This window comes from Mustela lutreola, chromosome 14 (genome assembly GCF_030435805.1).
Source record: "Mustela lutreola isolate mMusLut2 chromosome 14, mMusLut2.pri, whole genome shotgun sequence".
NCBI classification, from domain to species: domain Eukaryota; kingdom Metazoa; phylum Chordata; class Mammalia; order Carnivora; family Mustelidae; genus Mustela; species Mustela lutreola.
In genome coordinates, this window is record NC_081303.1 from 17,934,927 (window position 1) to 17,947,661 (window position 12,735).

Consider the following 12,735-nt stretch of genomic DNA (forward strand, 5'->3'; position numbering starts at 1 on the left):
AAAGCTTACTGAAAGGCAGAGCCAGCATTCAGATCCTGGTCTAATCCCTGACTTGAAACCCACCGTCTGTCCACACTGATCTACTGGTCTACATACACGGTGCTGTTCTAAGCCATATTTTACCATAATCCCCCTTCCACTGGAATCCAGAGCTCCTCTCCTCTGAGACCTAGATTCGTGTTCTTTCTACTGTATGGGGGCCCATCCGAGAATTAAGAAGCTTGGCCCACGTTGGGACTAGGAGAGCCCTGAGAACTGAGGAACTCAGAGACTCGACTTGGTTCTGCTCCTGAGGAAGTAGGTATTCTTCATGGAAAAGTGAGTCTGTGAGGCTGTGTGCCCCGTTTCTCTACACGCCCAGCAGGTGTCCCTGGTTTTGGAGTCATACAAGCCTCTCTAAGCCTTAGTTTTGTCATTCAAAATGAGGATCACAATAGCTGTCTTATGGCCTTAGGTACTTTATTGTACCCAAGGCATCTACACCTGTAGTCCTGAGTAGGTGCTCATAGATAACTTTGTGAGGCGTCTGGGCCGCTCAGTTGGTGATGCGTCTGACTCTTGATTTTGGCTTAGGTCATGATCTCGGGGTCCTGGGATTGAGCCCTCTGTGGGGCTCCATGCCCAGCAGGCAGTCTGCTTGAAATTCTCTCCCTCCCTCTTCCTCTGACCCCACCAGCCCTCCACACCCACGATCTCAAAAAGAAAGAAAGAAAGAAAGCTTTGCTCTCACCACACCCTTTTGCTCTCACTGTTTGCACCTCTCTGCCCACTCTTCTTGCCAACCCTGCCACTGGGTATTTTATGGACGTAGCGTGTTGAGGATATTGATCATGACCTAGGGACCATAGGGTCCCTGAGAGGAACAAACTGAAAGAACTCCAAGGGCCTAGTACTCGTCCGGCACAGACTGTAAAAGTCACTAATGCTCATTGTGACGGTTGCTGGGGATTGGCTTCAGCAGTGCTCTGAGGGGCTTTTATGGGAGGTACTGCCCAAGGACAAGCCAATGTCTTTGGAAACCCAAGTATACTGTTTCTTTTAAGGAATATAGTCCAAGGTCTGTGTTCACCTGAGCGCTGGAGATAGGCGCAGAGCCTACCTACTCTCTCTGTTAAGCAGAGTGTTACATGGTTGGTGGATTTTCCAGGTCCTTTATTTCTCCTCCATCTCCTTCAACCCACTCATTTTATTACTCAAAAGGTGTAACAGAGCCGAGAAAGAAGGGAAGGATGAAGTCTACTCGTTTTGTCGCCCTGTGGAGTCAGGAGAAGATTTTTGGCACATCTTTTGGCCTTTAATGACTTAAGACGTCTCTGTGAATTTTATTAATAGTTGAAAGTCAGAAGTGTATGTTTATAGGGTCACATTATATAATATAAACAATTTAAAATTGTAGAAAATCTTAGAGTAATATTGTAAATAACTTTATTGCCTTGTAAGTGGTGATGATGATCTTTCTTTCCTTTTTTGGGACTTTATAATGTGCTTGGCCTCAAATCTCTTTCTTACATAGTTTTTTATGTAGCTTTTTAGTGACAGCTTCAAAAACAAGGTCTTCAAGTAGTAAGAAGTCTGCTTCCCAAATGAGAAATTCCCAAATCAGTAAAGAAATAGCGTTTCCAGTTAGAAATAGGAAACTAAAACCAAAATTAGAATGACCTTGTATGTGAATTGGTGAGTTTTAATTCCAAGTGACAACTGATGTAATGAAAGATGTCTTTTCTCCATTCCTTTTTCTTTTCCTCTTTTTTTTTTTTTCCTGGTGCTCCCATGACTGAATTCACACGCCAGAACTATTTCCGAGACACCTGGAATATCTTTGACTTCATCACTGTGATTGGCAGTATCACAGAAATCATTCTGACAGACAGCAAGGTGAGTGGCTCGTACATCCTTGTCTTTAAGCTTGGCCCTGAAGTAGCATAAAAGAATCCTCTATGTATGCTGTCCATTGTTTTAAAAAGATTTATTTGTTTGTTTGTTTGAAAGAGTGAGCACAAGCAGGGAGAAGGGCAGAGGCAGGGGGAGAAGCAGACTCCCCTCGGAGCAGGGAGCTTGACACAGGGCTTTATCCCAGGACCCTGAGATTGTGACCTGAGCCAAAGGCAGACGTTCAACCGACTAAGGCACCCAGTTACAGTGGGTGTGTGCCCATACTTGCATACAGTCCATTTTTAACTCATCAAACCAAATACATAGCCCTCTAAGAGCTGGGAGTTCATTTCCTCATTCCCGAGCTGCAAACACTAGAGTGGCACTGGGTCTCGTGGGAGGTTTTGTTTCATTGGCTTGACTCAACAGCAGCCACCTAATGGGGTCAGTGCAATAGTACCAGAAGAGGGCTACTGTGCACAACATTCTGCTAGATTCTTTGGGAGTGACAAAAGAGGCATAGTATCATTGCCCTCAAAGTTGTTTTATCTGAATTGTTTCCCTAAAATTGTTTATTCTAAAGACGACTTGAAGAGCTCATTGTCACTCTCATCAGATGTGTGCATGGGCGTCATATGTGCTAGAGGGATTACTCCTTTGCCTCGCTGGCATCCAAGTGCAGTCGGGAGCACTAGAGACCCTTGGAAGACTAGAGAGGCTGCTTTCCTCTGATACACACAGGACACTCTTCTGGGGGTACGAGCCGCACCTTAGCCAGGCGTGGGAAGGCTGGGGAGAGGGCCCTCGCTGGCTCATCATTTGGAAATGGGATTGAAAACAAAAGACAGAATCCATGTCAAATTTTATATCAGAATGAGGGATAAATATGTAAATACTAGTGCTTAGTGTTTTCTAAATGATCATAATGTCACTAGTTATGAGGTTCCTTTTGGTCCACCAGCTGGTAAACACCAGTGGCTTCAACATGAGCTTTCTGAAGCTCTTCCGAGCCGCCCGCCTCATCAAGCTTCTCCGGCAGGGCTACACCATCCGTATTTTACTCTGGACCTTCGTGCAGTCCTTTAAGGTAAGCGCAGCCGCTCTTCCTCTCTGTCTTTTGGCCCCACGCTGTCATCACCTGGCCCCACGCTGTCATCACCCAGGTCCCTTGACCTCCAGGAATGAGTGTTTGTCAGATACTTTCAATGAAGGCAGCAGTTCTCTCTTCCAGTGCAGCTCAGCCAGGTAGCTGGTGCCCAACGGGATAGAATCTCATTCCAGAAAAACACCACCACTTTGTAACTCCCTTGTCTTCTCTTCACGGAGGCTGGGGCTTGTCCGAGGAGGTGTGCTACCTCTCCAGATGGTCCAAAAGGCCCCAAGCAGTCCCATCTTGTCAGGAGCCAGCTTTTGCATTTTCACGTACTTGCCAGTGGCTTGATTTCACATGAACAGTTTTCCAAAGGACTCCTTGGGCGCTGTTTGATTGCAGGATGAGTCATACAGTCCCATCCCTGTCTTTGTCCGTGTGTTTCCTCAACCACCAAATGTGCAGCGTGTTCATGGTCACCTCTGTTTCCCATGGTCTAATAGGATATTTGGGCCAGGCTAATGTGATGAGCTTCTTTGAATGGTCTCATGGGGCCATACAGAGGTGTATTGGTAAGAAATCGAAGTTTAAAAGCTACCTGAGATCGACTTTAATGGCAGAGACTTCCTGCAAAAGAAATTTTCTAAACATATTTCAGTGTCTTTAGGCTTTAGCAGTTATCATGGTTTGTTTTTGGAGTTTCAGGGTCTAAGTGCTATTCAAATGCCCACTATTTTTCCTCTTACTAAAGAAAAAAGCTTCTCAGTGAATGTGTTTTAAAAATAAATTTGATGACATTGATTCAAAGCTGAGAAATCATGAATTTACCCATTGCCACCTCTATTTTAATTATTTATGTATTTTAATTGAACCTGAGAGGGTCAGCCAGTAACTTCGGTGGTTTCTCATCATTTGGAAAAGCGTTTACCGCACACCGTCATTAATGACTTATTCTCCATTGAGGTCCTGCGGGTTTGATAGGTGAGACTAGGTGTCGTAAGGATGTTCAGGCTCCTGCCAACCACGTTTTTATTGTCAAGGTTGTATCCAGAGTCATTGTGTGGTGACCTAACTCCTACAGAGCCCTCACCTCAATGAAAAGAACTTTGCCAAAGTTACATGACAGAGGAGAAATCTAAAACCTTAGTAAGAATTTACTAAGTCTCAGGTGAATTTGGATCTAGAGTCCGATACACAAGGTACTTCTAAAACCTTTTTGCTTGAGATCTTCCAGACAAGTTACAGTTAGTCTCTCAGGAAATATGTGTCAGCCTGTCACATTATCATGCTCACCAGTTCTCTGTAAAACTGCATACTGTGGAGGGCAAAGAAAAGCACATCAAAAGTTGATAGCAGAGTGGTTGGCTCACTGCAGTGAATATACAACAGTGGAGACGGGGCATCTGCGTCCAGGTGACACTGTGATGGAGAGGTGTTTCCTTTTTGGAACAGTCCCAGGACTTAGTAGAGAAATTGTTGGCTTTACAAAGGCTGCCTCTGTAAATACACAGCAGGGAGCCACAGAGTATAAAGGGCACTGCCATGGCCTACCCAAGCTACCCCCGCCCTCCCACCGGCCGTGAGCATAGCCCCCAGTTCTCCACCATGGAGCCCTACTTCATTCTTCCCCATTTTTCCTTTCCTGAGTTAGAATTTTTAGCATGATAAGAGAGGTGATCAGAATGTACCTTTGATCTTTTTCCAAAAACTGGGATTCGGGAGAGATGAGCTAGGGAGTGAGGACTTGGAATAAGAGCAGGAAGTAAGCAGAAGGTGGGAGAAGGTAGCAGCACCTTGAGCTGTAAGAAACCTATCTCCCTTCTCTCTTCTACCAGCAGACGGAGTCTTCACATGGCCCCTTGAAACGCAGACTTTTCTCTTCGGAGACCTTGGGAGTCAGCATTTTACTGGGGAGGAGATTCTCCTAGCAACTCTGAGTTGCATTTTAATTTTACCCTTTTTTTCAAGTTGTAGAAGTCTCCCAAGGCTCTTCATTTAGCTGGCTCCGTTGATAAGCCCTGCCCTTGCAGTCTGAAAGCCTTCAATCGATCTTGTGGGATTCGTGCTGCGCACAGCAGATAAAGTGGAGGCCCCTAGTTGCACCGTCTTCCAGGGAGCTGAGTGGGTGGTAAACGAAAGAGGCGGGATTCCATGTCTGCGCTGAGCTCGCTTCAGAATTCTAGAACGCACCCCAGCCCTAAAACCAAATTGCCTTACATCCTCCGCCAGCCAGAGGGCAGTTCCCTACCTTCCATCTCCTTCGCTTGCCCCATTCATTGTCCACCTTACTGAAATGTTATCGTCCCAGAGTGGCAGTCAGCTTGGAGCCTATGGGATTTGGTGCCACAGGGCTTCACGGCAGGGGTTGCAGTGGCTAACCTTTGAAAGGCTTTTTGGAGTTTTGCATAACACGTAATGAAGTGTCAGGAGGTGTTACTGTTTCCAGTGTTTACTGGAAAGAGAGGTCTCCTCAGAAGATGAAGGTGCCTTCTAGGACACGATGAACAACTGAGATTCTCAGCCTGTTCACTTTGCTCCCAGATTCTCCATTATGGGCTTGGCATTGAGTGAAGGATGGGAAGGGGTAATACAGGGATTTGGGAGCTGAAGCTAGGTACTTACTGTGTAGTTTACATCACAATTACTCACATTATTAGTATTCTGCAATGCAGAGTGGGATGCATCGGTAAGCCCAGGAGGTTTCCCCAGCTCTCCTGGGAGATCTGGGCCGCCCTTCTGGTTGAGTGAGAATCCTTGGTGGAAGGTAAATGACAGGCTTCTCTTTAGACAATAGCTTACCTGTCAGAGGACATGACCTTCTGCAAAAGTATGGCATTCTGCGAGAGCACAGCCCCCACCACCTCATTTATATCAGCCTCAGGGCAAGAATTGTAGTAGTGCTGGTGACTATAGATTGTGGAGCCTGGGAGCTGTCTGCCTCTGAATTTATGGTCCTTTCTCTGCTTTCCTTCCAGGCCCTCCCCTACGTCTGCCTTTTGATTGCCATGCTTTTCTTCATCTATGCCATCATTGGGATGCAGGTGAGCTTATGTATCAGGAGCCTGGCGGGGGACAGGTATTGCCCGGATTGTCACTGGCTTACCGGCCTGAGCATAATAGATTGAAGGCGAGGCTTACCATGGTCCTTGTCTCAGGATCTCCCATTTTTGAGCTAGACCTAGAAGAAAGTCAGGTGGTTGTTCTCTTGTATACAGCAATACAAAATGTGTCTTGAGTTAAGTCTTAAATGGCTGAGATTTATGCCCTACGACTTATGACCGGGAATACTCCCAGAGCTCCTAGTAGCCGGCCTAATCTTAGGGACGCCCAAAGGCCGTGTGCCTGCAGATGCCTATCAAAGGGCCAGGCAGCTTCCTGGACAGTTCTCTTGGGTTACCACATCCTTTCCAGTTTCAGAGTTGAGAAGTGGATCAAGTTCCCACCGTAGACATTTATTCAGGTCGCCAGAGCCCCACTGAGCAGAAGAGGCCGTAGTTTCTTTCTAAAGTGACTATCATTTGTGGCCGATGGACTCCTGTAAACAACCAGCAGCTCGATCCCAGGAATCGATCCAGTTAGGCACACAGGATTTCCTGCCTGTCTAGGGGAGGCGAATTTTCTGACTTGGAGATGCGGAGACTAAACCCCGGTATGGAAATTCAGCCAAGTGGCAGTCTCCTGCAGTCAGCCAGTCTGGCCGCCTTGGGACCGCCAGCAGCTGCCATCTGGGGCCACTGCGCACATCTCCCAGGCTCGCCGTGTCTGCAGCCTTTTTCTAGAACATCTCTGAAATGTCTCTTCTTTTTGCTCCTCTTTCTTGTGGGCACTTCTTAATTTTACCCATCTTCTAACCCCATTCCTGGAGAGATTTTTGTCCTCCAAAAGGAGCAGAATGTCAAATGTCAAAAAGTGTGAGACTTGGTTGAGAAGTAGTGAGTTCTCCTTCAATGAGGATAATTCAGTAAAGATGTCATGACAGCATCAGGGCAATGGAATCCCCTACTGAAATTGCTGATCGGCTTGATGATGTCTGTTAAGGCCCTTCTAATTCTCAAACAATTGATTCTAGAATTTTAATGTTCTTGAACAGCCAAATAGAAGCGTAATCGATTTTTGCCCATGCTTAAAATAGCTCGTACCTCCTTTTCATCATCAATCATAATAAACTAGAATAACACCATCTCCAGTACTAAACCGTTCTCGATATTGCTGATAATGATGAGAAGACTGTTTACCATCATTTGAATGCCCGACTATGCCAGACCCCGTCCTAAATGTGTGCTCTTATCCCCATCCTTCCGCCCTGACCACAAGCACACACACAATTCATGACTGATGTATTCAGGAGCGATGTGAAAATGTTTATGGGTGGGTTTCATTGACTCCATTGAAGCTTAGCATCGTTAAGTAACTTATAACATGTTCGAGGCCTCAGTAAGTGGGAGAGCCGAGATTTAAATTTAGCTCTGTCTGCCACACAGCCCGTATTCTTACTGTCCTACATGTTCTCTCCTCCCACCAACAAGCAAATACAAGTATTTCTTTGACCCTTTAGTGGGATGTGGGCGTTGTTCAATCATGAAATTGTGGTCTTCACAATAACTGCAGTGTCTAATATTTTATTGCCCTTAGACTTCTTTTCAAAAAATAAGAGCCCTATTTCCATTACACAGGGACACAAATGGCTATCCCACTGTGATTTGCCTTAAGATGGCCGTCTTCCTTCTGGTCCATGATAGCGACTCCACACCAAGCACACAGCTGACACCTAGCTTGTGACTAGAGAAGTGGTATCTGGTATAGTCATAACAAAGCAGAGGGATCCATCCAAACAGAAACATAAAGGCAGGAGACCCATATTGGAAAGATGAATAGGAACAGGATGAATCTATGAGAAGAAAAACCATTATTCTGAACTTTCACATGCATCTTAGAAGGAGAGAGAGCTTTGCAGAGGATCTGAAGATAGAAGGAAGGAGTAATGTGCTGGGTATGGAAAAGAGTCCTGGGGCCACAGATCATTAGAAGGCGAAGCTTTCAGCCTCAGCTCCTCCACTGACCAGTTGTGTAGACTTGGTCAGGAGTTGGATGGACATCTTCTCAGGTCCTTTGATGTGCCTAAGTTTTCTGATTCCAAGTGAAAGTAGATTTAAGCTTATACGTCCATTCAGTTTTCCGGTGGGTCTCGGTGTCCCTTCTTTCTCTTTCAAACCTTTTGGTGTAAGAAATTTGGTTTGGGACAAGAACTAAGTGAAAGCTAAAAAAATAAAATAAAATAAAACCTTCCTTCACAATAAATATACATTTATATATTTTTGGCTTGAAAACTAGAGTAGATTTAAAATAGCTTCAGGGGGAGGAGTCAAGATGGCGGAGAAGTAGCAAGCTGAGACTGCTTCAGCTAGCCGGAGATCAGCTAGATAGCTTATCTAAAGATTGCAAACACCTGAAAATCCATCGGCAGATCGAAGAGAAGAAGAACAGCAATTCTGGAAACAGAAAAACAACCACTTTCTGAAAGGTAGGACCGGCGGAGAAGTGAATCCAAAGCGACGGGAAGATAGACCCCGGGGGGAGGGGCCGGCTCCCGGCAAGCGGCGGAGCAACCGCGCACAAAATCAGGACTTTTAAAAGTCTGTTCCGCGGAGGGACATCGCTCCAGAGGCTAAACCGGAGCGAAGCCCACGCGGGGTCAGCGTGGCCTCAGGTCCCGCAGGGTCACAGAAGGATCGGGGGTGTCTGAGTGTCGCAGAGCTTGCGGGTATTGGAACGGGAAAGCCGGCTACAGAGACAGAGCCGACAGTAAGCTCGCAGCTCCGTGTTACCTTGAACCGGTCGCAGGCTCGGTGAGCTCGGAGCGCGGCCGGAGGTCAGGCAGACGGGAGTAACTGGGCGCTGTTCTCTGAGGGCGCACTGAGGAGTGGGGCCCTGGGCTCTCGGCTCCTCCGGGCCGGAGACCAGGAGGCCGCCATTTGTATTCCCGTCCTCCGGAACTCTACGGAAAGCGCTCAGGGAACAAAAGCTCCTGAAAGCAAACCCGAGCGGATTACTCACCCCGGCCCCGGGTAAGGGCGGTGTAATTCCGCCTGGGGCAAAGACACTTGAAAATCACTACAACAGGCCCCTCCCCCAGAAGATCAACAAGAAATCCAGCCGAGACCAAGCTCACCTACCAAGGAGTGCGGTTTCAATACCAAGGAGAGCAGCAGAATTCCAGAGGAGGAGAAAGCCAAGCACGGAACTCATGGCTTTTTTCCTGTGATTTTTTTTAGTCTTGCAGTTAATTTAATTTTTTCTTTTTCATTTTTTTTTTTTTTCTCGCCTTCGGGTAAAATTTTTTTTTTTTTTAACTGTTACCTTTTTCTTTTTTAACGATTTTTTACTAGTTTATCTAATATATATATATATTTTTTTACATTTTTCTTAGGTGTTTTCTTTTTTTAAAAAAAATTCTTTTCTTTTTTTTTTTTTTTTTTTTTTTTCTTTTTTCTTTCTTCCTTTTTGAACCTCTTTTTATCCCCTTTCTCCCCACTCACGATTTTGGATCTCTTCTAATTTGGCTAAAGCATATTTTCCTGGGGTTGTTGCCACCCTTTTAGTATTTTACTTGCCCCTTCATTTACTCTTATCTGGACAAAATGACAAGACGTAAAAATTCACCACAAAAAAAAGAACAAGAGGCAGTACCGAAGGCTAGGGACCTAATCAATACAGACATCGGTAATATGTCAGATCTAGAGTTCAGAATGACAATTCTCAAGGTTCTAGCCGGGCTCGAAAAAGGCATGGAAGATATTAGAGAAACCCTCTCGAGAGATATAAAAGCCCTTTCTGGAGAAATAAAAGAACTAAAATCTAACCAAGTTGAAATCAAAAAAGCTATTAATGAGGTGCAATCAAAAATGGAGGCTCTCACTGCTAGGATAAATGAGGCAGAAGAAAGAATTAGTGATATAGAAGACCAAATGACAGAGAATAAAGAAGCTGATCAAAAGAGGGACAAACAGCTACTGGACCACGAGGGGAGAATTCGAGAAATAAGTGACACCATAAGACGAAACAACATTAGAATAATTGGGATTCCAGAAGAAGAAGAAAGTGAGAGGGGAGCAGAAGGTATACTGGAGAGAATTATTGGGGAGAATTTCCCCAATATGGCAAAGGGAACAAGCATCAAAATTCAGGAGGTTCAGAGAATGCCCCTCAAAATAAATAAGAATAGGCCCACACCCCGTCACATAATAGTAAAATTTACAAGTCTCAATGACAAAGAGAAAATCCTGAAAGCAGCCCGGGAAAAGAAGTCTGTAACATACAATGGTAAAAATATTAGATTGGCAGCTGACTTATCCACAGAGACCTGGCAGGCCAGAAAGAGCTGGCATGATATTTTCAGAGCACTAAACGAGAAAAACATGCAGCCAAGAATACTATATCCAGCTAGGCTATCATTGAAAATAGAAGGAGAGATTAAAAGCTTCCAGGACAAACAACAACTGAAAGAATTTGCAAATACCAAACCAGCTCTACAGGAAATATTGAAAGGGGTCCTCTAAGCAAAGAGAGAGCCTACAAGTGGTAGATCAGAAAGGAACAGAGACCATATACAGTAACAGTCACCTTACAGGCAATACAATGGCACTAAATTCATATCTCTCAATAGTTACCCTGAATGTGAATGGGCTAAATGCCCCTGTCAAAAGACACAGGGTATCAGAATGGATAAAAAAACAAAACCCATCTATATGTTGCCTCCAAGAAACACATTTTAAGCCCGAAGACACCTCCAGATTTAAAGTGAGGGGGTGGAAAAGAATTTACCATGCTAATGGACATCAGAAGAAAGCAGGAGTGGCAATCCTTATATCAGATCAATTAGATTTTAAGCCAAAGACTGTAATAAGAGATGAGGAAGGACACTATATCATACTCAAAGGGTCTGTCCAACAAGAAGATTTAACAATTTTAAATATCTATGCCCCCAACGTGGGAGCAGCCAACTATATAAACCAATTAATAACAAAATCAAAGAAACACATAAACAACAATACAATAATAGTAGGGGACTTTAATATTCCCCTCACTGAAATGGACAGGTCATCCAAGCAAAAGATCAGCAAGGAAATAAAGGCCTTAAATGACACACTGGACCAGATGGACATCACAGATATATTCAGAATATTTCATCCCAAAGCAACAGAATACACATTCTTCTCTAGTGCACATGGTACATTCTCCAGAATAGATCACATCCTCGGTCCTAAATCAGGACTCAACCGGTATCAAAAGATTGGGATCATTCCCTGCATATTTTCAGACCACAATGCTCTAAAGCTAGAACTCAACCACAAAAGGAAGTTTGGAAAGAACCCAAATACATGGAGACTAAAGAGTATCCTTCTAAAGAATGAATGGGTCAACCGGGAAATTAAAGAAGAATTGAAAAAAATCATGGAAACAAATGATAATGAAAATACAACGGTTCAAAATCTGTGGGACACAACAAAGGCAGTCCTGAGAGGAAAATATATAGCGGTACAAGCCTTTCTCAAGAAACAAGAAAGGTCTCAGGTACACAACCTAACCCTACACCTAAAGGAGCTGGAGAAGGAACAAGAAAGAAACCCTAAGCCCAGCAGGAGAAGAGAAATCATAAAGATCAGAGCAGAAATCAATGAAATAGAAACCAAAAAAACAATAGAACAAATCAACGAAACTAGGAGCTGGTTCTTTGAAAGAATTAATAAAATTGATAAACCCCTGGCCCGACTTATCAAAAAGAAAAGAGAAAGGACCCAAATAAATAAAATCATGAATGAAAGAGGAGAGATCACAACTAACACCAAGGAAATACAAACTATTATAAGAACATACTATGAGCAACTCTACGGCAATAAATTTGACAATCTGGAAGAAATGGATGCATTCCTAGAAACATATAAACTACCACAACTGAACCATGAAGAAATAGAAAGCCTGAACAGACCCATAACCAGTAAGGAGATTGAAACAGTCATTAAAAATCTCCAAACAAACAAAAGCCCAGGGCCAGACGGCTTCCCGGGGGAATTCTACCAAACATTTAAAGAAGAACTAATTCCTATTCTCCTGAAACTGTTCCAAAAAATAGAAATGGAAGGAAAACTTCCAAACTCATTTTATGAGGCCAGCATCACCTTGATCCCAAAACCAGACAAGGATCCCACCAAAAAAGAGAGCTATAGACCGATATCCTTGATGAACACAGATGCGAAAATACTCAACAAAATACTAGCCAATCGGATTCAACAGTACATTAAAAAGATTATTCACCACGACCAAGTGGGATTTATTCCAGGGCTGCAAGGTTGGTTCAACATCCGCAAATCAGTCAATGTGATACAACACATCAATAAAAGTAAGAACAAGAACCATATGATACTCTCAATAGATGCTGAAAAAGCATTTGACAAAGTACAACATCCCTTCCTGATCAAAACTCTTCAAAGTGTAGGGATAGAGGGCACATACCTCAATATCATCAAAGCCATCTATGAAAAACCCACCGCAAATATCATTCTCAATGGAGAAAAACTGAAAGCTTTTCCGCTAAGGTCAGGAACACGGCAGGGATGTCCATTATCACCACTGCTATTCAACATCGTACTAGAGGTCCTAGCCTCAGCAATCAGACAACAAAAGGAAATTAAAGGCATCCAAATCGGCAAAGAAGAAGTCAAATTATCACTCTTCGCAGATGATATGATACTATATGTGGAAAACCCAAAAGACTC

The 12,735-nt window shown here is 44.0% G+C and overlaps 1 protein-coding gene across 5 annotated transcripts in view; it reads left to right on the top strand.

Moving 5' to 3' along the window:
• CACNA1E (calcium voltage-gated channel subunit alpha1 E) overlaps positions 1-12,735 on the top strand; it is a 505,625-nt gene that overhangs the window by 459,582 nt on the left and 33,308 nt on the right. For all 5 annotated transcript variants that reach the window (XM_059145253.1, XM_059145252.1, XM_059145248.1 and 2 more), the window contains 3 exons: positions 1,792-1,875; positions 2,834-2,959; positions 5,938-6,003. In XM_059145253.1, coding sequence (XP_059001236.1) covers positions 1,792-1,875; positions 2,834-2,959; positions 5,938-6,003 — 276 coding nt within the window. The remainder of the gene's footprint in view (positions 1-1,791; positions 1,876-2,833; positions 2,960-5,937; positions 6,004-12,735) is intronic.